Source organism: Martes martes (assembly GCF_963455335.1).
Source record: "Martes martes genome assembly, chromosome: 15".
NCBI classification, from domain to species: Eukaryota; Metazoa; Chordata; class Mammalia; order Carnivora; family Mustelidae; genus Martes; species Martes martes.
The window spans coordinates 24,228,809-24,243,220 of record NC_137903.1 but is presented as its reverse complement, the minus strand read 5'-3'; the positions used below and the strand labels follow the sequence as shown (position 1 = coordinate 24,243,220).

The 14,412-nt window shown below is 54.8% G+C and overlaps 1 protein-coding gene across 2 annotated transcripts in view; it reads left to right on the top strand.

Annotated features, from left to right (window-relative positions):
* Positions 1 to 13,324, top strand: part of RASSF5 (Ras association domain family member 5) — a gene marked incomplete at its 5' end in the record, with an annotated part of 65,583 nt that extends 52,259 nt beyond the window's left edge. For both annotated transcript variants that reach the window (XM_080823786.1, XM_080823787.1), the window contains 4 exons: positions 7,136 to 7,249; positions 8,384 to 8,681; positions 9,149 to 9,264; positions 10,902 to 13,324. In XM_080823786.1, coding sequence (XP_080679912.1) covers positions 7,136 to 7,249; positions 8,384 to 8,681; positions 9,149 to 9,264; positions 10,902 to 11,054 — 681 coding nt within the window. In that variant the 3' untranslated portion in view covers positions 11,055 to 13,324. The remainder of the gene's footprint in view (positions 1 to 7,135; positions 7,250 to 8,383; positions 8,682 to 9,148; positions 9,265 to 10,901) is intronic.
* Between the last annotated feature and the right edge of the window lie 1,088 nt (positions 13,325 to 14,412).

The following is a 14,412-nucleotide window of genomic DNA, read 5'->3' as shown; positions in this document are numbered from 1 at the left end:
GCAGGGCGTTTGGTACCCAGCCCAGGCAGAGGGCTGTCCGCCCCTTTCCTTCAGAAGTTCCCGGGCAGGAGGGGCACGAGTGAGGCATCAGGTGTGTGGTGCCCATGCCGCTCGAGGCCAGCGGGCTATCCTGGACGGTGTCTGCGGATGGTCCTTCGCTCGAAGCAGAGCCTGAGGCTCTCGCCCCTGACATAGGCCTGGGGGTGCTTTCTGCCCGAGGGGTAAAAGAACGGCTGCTGAGAGATTTGCTAAGAGCTGAGAAAGAGGAAATGTGGCAAAGGCTCACGGACACTGGGTTCCGGGGTAGTTTTTGTTTTGTTTTCTTGAGTGGTGTGAGTTAGGAAGGTGTAGATCTCCTTGAGCCTTGGGGACGATTGGAGAAAGCAAGCGGCCGGTACTGAGACAAGTCACGCCACAGACGTGGCTTCCTGATACTGTCTCAGGCCAGTTCTCACCCCTGTGATTCAGACAAGCCAGCTCTCCTCCGAGGGCCTCAACCCCCACCCTACCCCCAGTTCTCTGAAATGGAAGAGGAAGCAGTGATGAAAGAAACCACCCTCTCCTCGAGGTAAACTCGTAGAGCTGCAAAGGCGTCTCACTTCGTGATTTCACAGAGGAGGAAACTGAGGCCCTCAGATGGGAAGTGACTTGCGGGAGGTCACAGGTCAGGATGGTCTTGCATTCGTTCTGATCAGGAAGCTGCAAAGAGCTGAGCAGGGCCAGCCACCAATCCAGAGCCAGCAGCCTGTGCCTGCACATCAGCCCCTTGGGGTGCAGGTCCGTGGGAGCGGCTCCTGGACCCGACTGCAGTCCGAGGTGGGGCTCTGGGCTGGGCGCCACCCAGGCTGCCCCACCCTGTCCCGGCCACCTCCTTGGAAGTTACGGACAGCTCGACAGAGCCTCGAAAGGGGGTACGAAAGAGGCGCAAACGTCAACTATCAAGTCTGTTTCCCTCCAGGGAACATCTAATTGGGAAGATGGGACTAACACATGCGCCATAAGAATGAAACCATAAAAGGCAGGTCCAGTTAGATCCAGCTGCTGCCGCACAGGCTGCGAGGACACCTCCAGGGGCCTTGTGGGGTGGACGTGTGGGCTAGCAGGTGCAGAGGCCCACGGCACGGGGTAATTGGCAGCTTGGCCACGACAGGAGCCTGAGGCACTGGGGCCGCAGGGCTGGGGTTTGGGAGTCGGTCCCCGAGCCGGTGAGTGAGCCTGCCCTCCCCGCTGCGTCCCTTCCTCAGCCAGCTTGTCGCCTCCCGCCCTGGGAGCCGGGAGCCGGGAGGAGAGCAGGCCCAGCTCCACTGAAGCCATGTAGCCTCTGGCGACTTGTGCAAGGAGTCCATGACATGAGAGCGAAGTACAGAAGGCCGGTCGGCTGGGGACATGCAGGGACAACACGGCTGTCAATGAGACTATCCCTCGGGGGCAGGCGGCGCCCAGCACAAAGCTCCGTATTGGTCTTTCTCAGCTGGGGAATTGAAATGGCAGATCTCCTGTTTGAGGAGCGCAGAGAAGGAGGAGATTGCCATGGGCCGGGGAAACCTCACTCACGACACCAGGGAGATGGTGCTTGGGGAGGTGGGGGCTCCGCACCCCGAGCGGGAAGGGGCAGACTACGGGTCATGCGCCAGGCACCATAGATGAAGTGTTACCGAACCCCGGCCGCGCTCATCCCGGGGCGGCTCCGAGCCACGACGGCAGAGGGGTGTGGTTGCAGCCAAGACTGTACGGTCAGCAAAGCCTCGGGTGTTTGCTCGCTGGCCCTGGAAGGGAAAAGCGTGCCAGCCGCTAGCATAGAGCGTGCCACGCTCCGTGGCACAGTGGCCAATCCTGATGAAGTTCTCAAGGAGAGTGAGGTGTGGGCTTGGCTCCTAGGCGTCGGGCTTTGTAGGCCTGGGAGGACAGTCATGGTGTGTGCCTTTGGGTGGCTTTGATGATGTCTGCAATGTGTTTGCCCCGTGATCTCATTTGGTCTTATTATCTTCGCATGAATTCTATTAGGCAATGAAGGATTTGTATTTCAAATCGATAGATGGAACTGAGGACAGAGTCTGAGGCTTAAAGAGGTTATCGGATTTCCTCAAGATCACTTAGTTAGTCTTGGGGGCCAGGTCTCAAACACAGGCTTGTGTTCATCCCGTAGGCGTTTCCTGAGCCTCTTAGGTTCTGGGATGCCATGACAGGTAAGACAGGTGCAGGTGTCTCCCCCACAGAACTCATTCCACGCTGATATCCAAGGCTCGCTGCACTGCAATTCCTGGGAAAAAAATAAGATTTTTCTCCTCCTGCCCCCTCCTTATAGGCAATAGGGAGCCACTGAAGGTTCCTGAGCAAGTGTCTATTGTTTGGTTCATGCTCGGTGCCACTGGACATAAGAAGAAATAGAAGTATGGTACAAGTTATTGAGAAAATTCACTCTAGTTGGGAAGACAACTCAAGATAGATCGTATAACTTGGAGGTTAATACAGATAGATGCATATTTAAGTGCCGGGCAGTATAGTGCTAGCTTTACATGTGGGTAGCTTTAACCTTGCTGGGGCTCGGTTTCCCCATCTGTGAAATGGGCATTCGCATGGACTTGTGGTGAGGATGACACGGACTGAGACAGATCATCATCACCATCATTCAGGGCAGGAGTGGCCCGAGAGGGTGGGACAGAGAGCAGGACCTCAGGTGGGCAGATGGGAGCAATATGACAAAAGCGTCAGGAAAGAAGAAGCAGCTGAGAAGTTTAAGAAGAGGGAGAGTAACATTTTCAGCAAAAATGAGGTTTGTTTGATTCGGGTCGAAAGACAACGGGCACAAACGTATCTGAGTTATCAGAGTGTCCGATTCTCCTCAACCTGCTTCTTCCCCGGGGACCCCCCTCATCGCTGCCCTGGGTCCACCTGGGGATACTAGAAACCACAGGACTCATTTGGAGCTTCTTCTTCCACCGTGACCAAAATGAAGACATGTGTCCTTGGTTCGAATGCAGAATTTACCAATGTTTGGGTTTCTTAAAGTAAAATTCAGCTTGGGGTAAATCGGCTCTGAGGTAGGCCCCAGAGCACATGGGATGGTCCTCTTCATTTTGTTGTTAGGGATATATATGTATATGTTTTAATTAATTAATTAATTAAGAGAGAGAGAGCGGGCACGTGCACATATGACTGGCAACAGGGGGTGGACAGAGGGAGAGGGAGAATCCCTGTATTGAGCACGGAGCCTGACACGGGGCTCAATTTGGGGCTCGATCTTACAGACCCGGAGACCCTGACCTGAGCCCAAATCAAGAGTCGATGCTAAAGGGACACAGCTCCGCAAGAGCCCCAAAGATATTTTTAATAGAGAAGTTTGGGGCTCACTCTCAGGGGAGCATCTTCTTGGACTCCTAGCACCCAGGCTCTTCACGTGGCTGTATCCTAATACCCTTGAGCCCTGAGAGGCAACACAGCCCCTTCCGTAGCTCCGGATGGGGGAGCACACACCTCTTTTCCACTAGCGCCCTGATTTGCCAGCTGCTGTGGGCACAGCTAGACCATCTGGCACCAGTGCCGGGGGCTCAGTCAGAGCAGGTGTGTTCCATGCCAGGTGCCCTGAGAGACATAGACCCCCAAGGACAGACACATCCGTGGCCAAGGCCAGTGTTTGTGAAACCCTAACAGAGTGAGTTCCCCATTCTTTCTCCATCTTGGGCCACCCCAAGAGATACAACTCTATGTTTCTGGCTCTGTACCCGTGGACAGAAACAAATCTTTCACTTTGAGGACGTGAAAATCTGACAGGTGAATAAGAATTGAGGTCTTTGCCTTACACTCTGAAGATGACTCTACTGTTGCTCATCTTGTTCACCTTGGTGGAACCCTACACCAAACATCAGAAGCTCCCAGACGGAGCCCAAGCAGGGTTTCTAGAGATCTCCTAGATGATTCCGTGTGGAGCTGAGTTTAAGAACCACTGGCTTAGATTCTGTACCATCCCTGGGAGGGGAAAGGATTAGTGGGCTCTCGTGACTGACTCGCTGGCTGACTGGCTGGCCCACTTTGGCAGGTGATTCATGCAATCCACCCGTCAGATCTTGTCTGCCAGAGGTGCTGTGGGCAGCAGCCGTGTCAGCCCTGGAGGCTGACGTTCCAGTCTGGGGGACTTCGCCTGTTGGCCACACAGGGCTCCTGGCACTCCCAGATGGGGTGGTGGAATCAGGACAGCCATCTTCTGCGTCAGTCCTGGAAGGGGTAGCCTCAGATGTTCGCGTCACTTCCCCAGGTTTGTGGTGGGCAAGGGGGAGGAACAGATGAGTGATCTGCTGAGGAGAAGGAAAACAGGAAGAAGAAACCTCTAGTTACAGCCGCCGTGACTCTTGCTGTATACAAACCCAGGCCTGGAATAACTGACTTTCGAAAGCCGTGAACCAGCTGCCTTTTCTTATAGGGAAATGGCTGTAGCTCACTTGGAAACTATGAGAGGAGAACTTCCCAGAACTTCTAGAGTTTCCTGTCCATCATTTATTTTATTTTATTTAATTAATTAATTAACTTATTTAGTAGATGGTTATGAGAAAGCTGTCAGCCCCTGAGGAGGGGACAGCCTGTGTGTCTCAGAGATGGATAGGGTGGAGCACAGGGTAGGAACCAGATAACTTGTCTGTCTGACTGGCAGCTCCCACGGTTGGGCCACGGCCAGGCACACCTGGTCCCACAGAGGTGGTCCAGGTGTGGGGAAGGGCAGGGTTGGGAGGGCTTCCGGGGAGGTACGTGTCTCTGGGAACGGACTGTGGGAACGGACGGAGCTCCCTTTGAGGCTCCCCGGATTGATGCTTTGCCAGTGAATGAAGACACTGCCCGAGGCTCACATCTGTTGTTGCTTACCTCAGGCAAGCAGGAGAACTCCTGGGCTGTGTGCTGCTCCTTGGGGCGCTTAGATGGAATCAAGGTCCAGTTCTAGGGCCCGAAGGGCATGCAGGGAAAGAATGGCTCCCTCACGCCACTGGAGAGAGTAGAAGGCCCTCCTTGATGACTTTGTTGGTGACATGGTACCCCTGGGTCCTGAGTTCTTTGGGGCCTGACCCACTGATCTGATAAACCATGGGCGAATGTTTCACAGGTTCCGTAATTTATGGGCCTTGGTTCGGCAGCTGCAACCCTGGCCCTCATGGAATGGCATGGAATTTCAGGGATCGTTATGGGACTGGCAGAAGCGCCGTCCTAGAGTGCCCTGTGGTGGATTGAGAAGAACATGGGCTCCACACTTGGATGGGCTCTGTTCCAGGCTCTACTCAGATGCTTAGTAGCAGTGGGACCACAAGGGTGTTCCGTAACCTCTCTAGGCCTCAGCTTTGTAATCTGTGAAATGGGAGTGACGGAGGTGGTACGGGGGTGGGGGCAGGGTATGTGAAAGGACAGAGCACAGTGCTGGTACCATCAGATCTCTGAGGAAGAGGACTGGAGCGGACAGGCCAAGGGAAGAGGCTGGGATGGAAAAGGGGTGTCGGCTTATCTCCATGCAGAGGGGTGGGGGGTGGGCGTTGGGAGGCCACACCAGCTCCCTGTGGCAGCCACAGAGTCTGACATGTTATCTGCTGGGTGAGGTTGGAAAGTGAGAGGAGGAAGCGCAGGCATCCTGCTGAGCGTGCCCTCTCCTCCCACGGCTTGCTGACTGCTGACGGGGGGCTGCGGGGACAGGCTCCAGTGCGGGGGGGCCCTTTGTGTTCCACCGGGTGTTGGTGTCCTGACAGGACGACCGTGAAATCCTCCAGCCGAGCCACACCCCTCCAGGAAGGTGCCGGGTGGTGACAGGGAGGCAGCCAGGAGAACACAGGGGCCCCGCCTCCCTGGGCCTCAGTTTCCTCATTTGCCAAAGGAGAATCCTGACTCGAGTCTTGAGTCTGCTCAATTTCTAAAATCAGATGAATTCTGGGCGGGTTTTTACCAACTTATTTGTTTCCCCAAACCATGGCTCCCGCACCCCCGGCCACACACGGGCAGCCTGAAGACATCATCAGGAAGGTGGACGGTGGTGAAATGGAGGGAAAGGCAAGGAACTGATCAGGGGACAGAGTCGCTTAGACCCCAGAGCTCACCACCATCCCCTTCCTCAGCTTTCTTCTTCCGTCATGCTTCCCTGGGGGCGGCCGGCGGGCACAGGGGAACCGCTGGGAAGAACACAGCAGAACAGCCTGGAATTTCCTTGTAGGTCTGCACCTGTAGACTCAGGGCTTTAGGCAAGTTACCGAGCTCCTCTGAGCCCCGGTAGTCTCACCTGAAAATGTAGGTAATAATCTCCACCTCACAGCGTCTTGGTTCGTGAGGATTAAAAGAGACGGTGCATGCCATATTCTGGCACAGAGGAGGTGCTAAGTGGATGCTGGTGGTCCCCATGCCCCAGGAGAGGAGGCCGAGTCTCTCAGTTATTGTAGAAGGACGACCCCTGGCTCCTTCCGGTTCACTCATGCATTTGACAAATACATAGAGTTGACCCCTTGAGCAACCTGGGGGTTGGGGGCTCTGACCCCCTGCACAGTGAAAAATCTGAGGCTGGCTTTTGACAGCTCCCAAACTTAACCGCTAATAATAGTCCGCTGTTGCCCAGAAGACTTAGAATAACATGAACAGTCGATGAACACAACTTTGCGTGTCCTATGCATTATACGCTGCATTCTTACACTAAAGTAAGCTAGAGAAAAGAAAATGTTATTAAGAAAATCATAAGGAGAGGCACGTGGGTGGCTCAGTTGGTTGAGCGTCTGACTCTTGATTTCGGCTCAGGTCATGATCTCGAGGTGGCAGGGTGGAGCCCTGAGCCTGGCATTTCTCTCTTCCCACAGCATCTAAATGCAGTCTTTTCCCTAGTAACCCTAAGTAAGCAAATGCTGTTCTGCTGATGGACCGAATTCATCATCCGTGCCTGCGTGCTGGGCACGTTCATATTAGTCTCTCAGCGAGCCTGAGGGGTGGGCCTTGTTCCCATTTCACAGGTGAGGAGACTTGGAGATTTAAGTCACTGACCCGGAGCCGCTGGGCTTCCCAGGGGCACCACTGGGATTTGATCTCTGATTGTTCTCACCCTGTGCCCTGTGGTCCTCCCCTCTCTCATAGGGAGCACCACGGTGTACCCACTGTGTACCCACTCTCACTTCTGCGTCTGTTCCAGAATGTCTGTAAACCCGCCGAGGAGGCCACGCAGCGGCCGCCCACACTGCAGGAGATCAAGCAGAAGATTGACAGCTACAACACCCGGGAGAAGAACTGCCTGGGCATGAAGCTGGTGCGTGCGGGGGGCCTGCCCGCCTGCCCCCACCCGGCCCCGCCGCCTCTTCCACTGGGGCTCCTCTGTTCTCCCTCTGGGTTCTGGGGCGGCCCCTCCCCTTTCTTCAGTCCTCGGGATGCCTGGGGGCTTGTGGGAGGCTGTCAGGGGACCCACCCCCCGCCCCCGTGTGCTGCAGGGAAACAGAATGGGCTTTAGAAGAAGATCCAGGTCAGTCTCTGGCTCTTCCCCTTTTTCCGCTTTGGGAAACCCTTTTAGCCTCCCTGGGCTTCGGCGTAAAATAGAGATATTAGGGCCCATTGGTCAGAGCTGTTGTGGGAATTAAGTAAGGTACAAAGACCTCAATAACTGGTATCGCTTGGCCCCCAGGAAGGCTTCATAAGAGGGAGTTCCCAGCTCCTGTCCTCTCCCCTTTCCTGTCTGTGTCCCGGGGAAGGTTCCAGAGACTGCGGAGCTCTGAGAGGGGAGGCACCAACTCTGTTGGACTCCCAAAGGCCACCCGCAGCCGGAAAGGGAGAAGGTAGAAGATCCCTGCCCCCTGCTGGTCGCTGCTAGCAACTGGCTCTCTGGGGCTTCAGCCCAATGGGGCACTAGAAAACCCAGTCTCCCGTGGTCCTGGGCTTAAGCCTTGCAGGCTGCTGGGTTTTGGAAAGAGATGCAGAAGGAAATGCAGTGGGCTGATTTTCCGAGGACCTCATTACGGAGCTTTCCTGCTCCTCCCTGGTTTGGAGGGACAAACTAGAGAGGCCACTCCAGACCCTGCCTCCTAGGAACAGGGACTCAGCAAAGGTAGGGGACTGGGGCAGGGAGCCTGAGCCCTGGGAGGGCAAGCCAGAGTAGCTCCTCCTGTCCTCTCTGGTTGCTGGATACTGCAAGCCTTTTTCTGGCCCTATGCAGGGTGGGCAGGGGGACACTGTCTCTGCCCTCCAACACCCCCAGGTCGGCAGAGACTGGAACAAGTTGGGGAGACAGGTTGGGGGCTGACTGGGATGGCACTGCTATTAGGAAAGGCCTCTGCAAACCGCGCCTCCCCCACCCCCGCCCTGGCCCAGCCTGCGGCAGTGGCTCAGGGTGGCAGATTCGATCATGCAAGATAGACCCGAGCTGACCCATGGCACATTCCCTGCTCCGCAGAGTGAAGATGGCACCTACACGGGTTTCATCAAAGTGCATTTGAAACTCCGGCGGCCGGTGACGGTGCCTGCTGGCATCCGGCCCCAGTCCATCTATGACGCCATCAAGGAAGTGGACCTGGCAGCCACCACAGACAAGCGGACGTCCTTCTACCTGCCGCTCGATGCCATCAAGCAGCTACACATCAGCAGCACCACCACGGTCAGCGAGGTCATCCAGGGGCTGCTCAAGAAGTTCATGGTTGTGGACAATCCCCAGAAGTTTGCACTTTTTAAGCGGATCCACAAGGACGGGCAAGGTACGCAAGGGCAAACTCCCCGTCAGAAACCACGTCCCCCGCTAAAGCCCTGGCAGACTTGGTGCGGAGGAGGACTGGGCTTCCCTGGGGCGCCGCTGTCCAGCCACGTGGCAGAGAGCTGGCCGGGAAGCTCATGCCTGCCCCCGGGCCCCTCACTTTATATGTGACTACAGGAAAACCACACCCTGGGCTCCCACTTCCTTATCTGTGGAAGGGGAGAGAAACCACCCACCTTTCCTAATCTTTTGGGGAGGTGATGCGAATGGAAACATGCTTCAGACTCTGGGCAGACACCAAAGATAAAAGGTCATTCCCTATTCATGTCAGGTTCATTTCATTAGGTTGAAAGGATGGTTACTTCTGGTCCTGACCTTCCCATGTCTGCACTTCCTGGTCTGTCCCACCCACACTGGGTCCCTGACCGTCTATTCCGAGACACGCCTCCAGGTCCCTCTCTTGCTTTGCAGTGCTTTTCCAGAAACTCTCTATTGCCGATTGCCCTCTCTACCTGCGCTTGCTTGCCGGGCCTGACAATGACGTCCTCAGCTTCGTGCTCAAGGAGAATGAAACTGGAGAGGTGGAGGTGGGTCTGGGCCCCTTTGCGTGGTGCAAGAGCCCAGCCCTCAGGGCACCCTGGCTGGGTGCTGGCGGGCGTCGTCCTCACCACCCGCATGGGGGGGGGCCATGCGGCAGCCGCGGAGGCAGCTGGGAAAATGTCCTGGGGAAGTTGAGCCTGGGGCGTGCTGGGCTGTGGAGTTCAGCGTCTAAAGCTGGGGTTGTAAGCATCCTGGGGGAGCAAGTCAGGGCCTGTGTCTGGCAAGGCCTGTGGAAAGAAAGGATTTCGTGTGCTTTTTATTTTATTTTATTTTTTTTTCTGAAAAGCCAGGGTGGAGGGACACTGAGAAACGCCCATGTCCCGGCCCGGGTTGTTTTGCTCCAGGATGGTCTGAGGTCCAGCCAGCTCCATCTCTGGCCTCCACTGGATACAGAGATTTTGGAGCCATTTGTCTCTTCCTGGTTTGTCTCTTCCTGGCCCTTTTCCTCAAAGCGCCGCTCATCAGAGTCCAGTCCGGTGGCACGGAGTTGGGTGAAATCAGTCTGGTGCTCCCTGTGGCCTGGGATACTGGGGCTCAGGAGTCACGGAGGAGTGACTGAGGCCAGTTGTTTGCCACTCTGTGGTCAGCGGAGGCCTAGGGTTTGGGGGAGCAGTCTCGCAGGTCACTCGGCGGTCTGGGGGATCCAGGCAGGTCGGGGCCCTGTCCCTTCTCCCTGCTTCAGTCAGGCAGCTCTGCTTCATCTGATTTACACGTTAGAGTGCGTAAGAGTTTGTTCGGGAAAAAGTACTCTGCTGACAGTGTTTGGACACTGCTGACCCAGTACAGACCTCCGGAGCCTGAGAGTTTAGAGACCAGGCCCTAATTCCCTTTCTGCTGCCGCCAGCTCTGTCCCCACGGCTGTACCTCCTCTGTCTGTGGACTTCAGTCTTCTCCATTACGCAATGGGGGGATTAAACTAGATAAACCTTAGTATACTTTTGTGCTCAAAATCCCTGGCTCCATGGGTGGTGGGGGGAGGTGGTGAGGGGTGGGGGCTCTGCTCCTGGGTCAGTCTGAGAGTGGTCAGGTCCCACTGGGGCAGGCCAGGGCCAACAGGGCTGTCCGGAGCTTTCTGGGTTCTGGGATCCCATTATCTGCTCTGCCAGCCAAGGGAGGCAGGGACCCTCATTCCGTGGCAGATGAGCTAACCAGACAGAAGGGCGCAGTGATGTGCCCAAGGTCATGTGGTGCTGTTGGGCTGAAACCCCGTCTCCGGAGGCCAAGCCCAGCTCTCCTCCACCTGCCTCTTGAGGGCCTGCACACTGAGAGCCTTTCGCTCAGCACCCCCGAAATGGACATCCGGACAGGCCAGCAGGGGCCTGGGCGGCCCCAGTATCGCTGTTCAGACCTTAGCTGCCACACAGAAAAGATAAGATGGTTGATTCTCCAAATAAAACACCACTCATGGAGGGGTACCTCTGGGTCATGAGATGTCAGGATTTGAAATCTGGTGGCTGGTAACACGGGAAACCCAAGCTTTCTCCACGGCAGTGGTCTGCTCAGTAGTCAGCCCTGTGTAAGCTGTGTGCAGATGGAGGCAGTGGGGCTTGGGGGGCCCTCGGGTCGTGCGGCTTCTGACCTGTCTCCCTTTCCGTTTCTCCCCCATTGCCCTCGTGCCTCACAGTGGGACGCCTTCTCCATCCCCGAGCTCCAGAACTTCCTAACGATCCTGGAAAAGGAGGAGCAGGACAAAATCCAACAAGTGCAGAAGAAGTATGACAAGTTTAGGCAGAAACTGGAGGAGGCCTTAAGAGAATCCCAAGGCAAACCTGGCTAACCGGTCCTGCTTCCTCTCCTTCTGGTGCCCATGGATTTCTTTTTATTATTAATTATTATTTTGCAACAGACACTTTTTCTCAGGACACCTGTGGCGGGTGCATCTGTGCCCCCCTCTCCTCGGGCAGTTCCAGATGTGGCTCGAAATCTCTGAGGGACACGCGTGCTGGCCGGCTGGGCCCCACCGGCCACGCGCTGCCGAGGGGCGGGACCCCGGGGGGGGAGAGAAGAGCCTTGGACCTCCGCGCGGTCCTCGAGCTCTTTGTAAGCCAACCAGCTGCCTCTCTCATCACCAAACTGGAACTGTTTGCACCAGCCGGCAACGGAAAGAAGAAAGGTTTTAGAGCTGTGTGTTCTTTCTCTGGCTTTCATTCTTCCTCAATCTCTTATTTGCCGCTCATAGACCTTTATTTATGAGTCAAAAATTATAGTATATTCCTTGAGCAGGTCTGGGCTAAGCCCCCGAAAGTAAGATAATGCTCGTTAAGAGGATTGTCCCTCACTGTCCCAAGGTGCCCGTTGTTCATGCTCAAGGGAAGGTCCTAAAGCCACTGGCCCCAGATGCTCAGGTAGGGAGCCCCAAAGCTGAGGCTGGCTCAGAGATTTCCAGAGAAGCTGCAGCCTGCCTCAGCCCTCATCGCTCGAGAGTCTGCACCCATGGAAACCCAAAGGCGTATCTATCTGCACGTGTGTGATGCCTCCCACGTCTTTGTCAACAAGTGTTTGTTTTTGAGTTACAACTTGGAGTTTCATTTTGCCTTCATCCTCATGTGTTTCCACAAAGGGAAACCAGTCATTTACCAATTTTAATGTCTCCTGCTGAGTACGGAAATCAGGCAGTCAGAGAAAGCCAAAAAGCGTTGCAGAGAAATGTGTCCAACTTGTCCTCGGCCTTCCCCCAGCTCGAGAGCCGGGGAGGGCCTGGCTGCCCTGCTTTTCCGCTCGGCCTTCCGCACTGCCTCTTCCCTCCCCCCGGGCATGCTGGGGTCTCCAGGTGCTGCTGGAGGAGCTGCCTTGAGGACAGATGCGGGAACCTCCCAACTCAGTCGACGTGGAGCCCCTTGTGCTCTGAAGCCCAGGCCAGCCCAAGGCACTGTGCTCTGTGAGCTTACGCGCTGGCCTCCGGCTGATCTCAGTGCCTTTTTGTTTTCAGAGAGAGACAGGAGCAGGGTGCACTTGCTTTGCTGCTGGCTTGCTCCTGCCAGGAAGGGGACGGCGGTGGTGTGGGAGGCGAGGCCAGGAGAGCCCTCCCGCCGAGAACGGGGCAAGAGTCACAGAACTCCTTCTCCTCTAAGGTCTTGGGCTTTGACTCCCAGGAAGTCATGTTAAACCACATGGATGGGATGGATGAAGTCCCCAACCTACATCTGTACTGGCTCTTGTTCGGGCGCAAAATGAAAAATAAACTAGCCAAGCAACTGAAGCAAGTGGCCAGGCTGCAGACAGTCCCTTGAGACGGAGGAGGGCTTTTCACAGTCAAAGCAGGGCCGGCTTTCCAGTCCAGCCTTGGAGAGATCCCTTCTTGGCTCTCCTCTGCCTTCCCAGGTCCTTCTTGGGTTGGGTTGAGCCCCAGCTTCTTCGTGTAGCCTCAGAAGTTCCTTCCCTGACCCTTGCTGTGTCCACACTGCCCCCGATCCCAGAAGGAATGCTGACCCCAAGTCATACGAACCGCGTGTAGTCTTCAGAGCCGCAAAAGCAAGACAAGCTAGCAGCTCAGAAAGAGTGTTTAGGTTCCCCAGAACCCTGGTTCTCTGCCATCTCATGCTCAGCCTTATTGCTTCCCTCCCTGAAAAAAACTCTCTCTCCCTGCTGTGTATTAAAGGGAGCGGGTAGAGAGTCCTTTTCCTTCATGCTGCATGTCTCTAACGTTAAAGGAAGGCACGGCTCCTGCTGCAGCCACCGTGAATGCTGCTGAGAACCTCCCTCTGATGGGGGCGGCTATTTTATTTTTGAGAAGGAAAATAAAGTCCTGTATATATATACATAAAGGCGTATAGCTATATATAAAGAGATAGGGGTGTTTATGAAATAAGAAAATTCTGGGAAAATTCTGACTTTATCTAAAGCACAGTTAGACCCAGGACCCATGCTGAGGTCCGAACCTCGGCGAACAGTCTGTAGAAAGTATCCCTTCCCCCAGAGGTGGGTATGACTGCTGGTAGTGCCTTCTATCCTTGTGTTGCCCTGTGTGTACGTGTTTGTTTTGAGGATATTTTCCTTTTAAATGTCTTTCTTATATGGATTTTAAAAAAAGGAATAAAAGCTTGTTGCAAAAATGACCCAGTGTGGAGACCTCTTCTTTGTCCTTTACCATCTCCTGGAAATTGGGAGCCAGGGGAGAGCGTGGGAACGAAGAAGAGTACATGCTTCTGGGGAAAGTCAGTGTCTCTTCTGCCAGTGAACAGAGGAATGAAGGCTGCTCTTCGAAGAATCTTGAGAAAACGGTCCAAGTGCACAGGCTGGAGGGCGCTGCCCAGGTGTCTGGCTGCTGTGCTGCCCCACAGAGCAGGAGAGGAAAGGGGATGCATTCTAGAAGGGGATCCTGAGTGAGAAAAGAGGAGGGGCTTTCTGGAGCTAAGGATGATTAACCATCGGGACAGACTACTGAGGTAGATGATGATTCTTCTACTTCTGGAATTATTTAAAGACAGACAGGATGCATCTGTGAGAGTTTAAGGTCATCTCACCTAGAGGAGGAAGGCTAGATGAGGCGAGTAAAACGGTCCTTTCACATTAGCATTATTTAACTTCTGTCAGGGGAAGGGCTCTCTCATCACGGAAATAACCACGCAGGGTTATTAAGAAGAAACTGCTGCCCACCTTCCGGTAGGGCCCACACATAATGCACTGAACGAGGGCCCTCGGGCCACAGAGGCCGGTCAGAGGGAGACAGCTCACTCCCTACCTCTGTGGCGGAGAGAACATTCCATCCAATAGACATTCCTAAAATTATCCGAGAACGGGGCACCTCTGTAACGTCTTTCGCCTAGACCTCCAAGAAGTAGGTCTTTTAGTAACTTCGCCAAAACCTGGACATGGACCGGTTTCTGCTTTTCACTGCAACCCATTTGGTAACATTATGGGATTAAGTTCAAAGTTATGAATTTGACTTTGAAGAGACTGCTGGGCCTAGCAGAGAAAAAAAAAATCCATTCAACAACTTAACCTTCGCCAGCCTTCTTACACATGCCTATGGTGCTCCGAGGAGGAGAGGGAAGGTGAGTCAGCGTAAATGGGTAATTGTTACTGGAAAAACCATTCAAAACACAGGTCCTGACAGCACGGTCCTAGCAGGACTCTGAGTTAAGCCACCGTCAGGAGTGAAAGTGCATTTTAGACCCACCCTTGCCATTTACTGG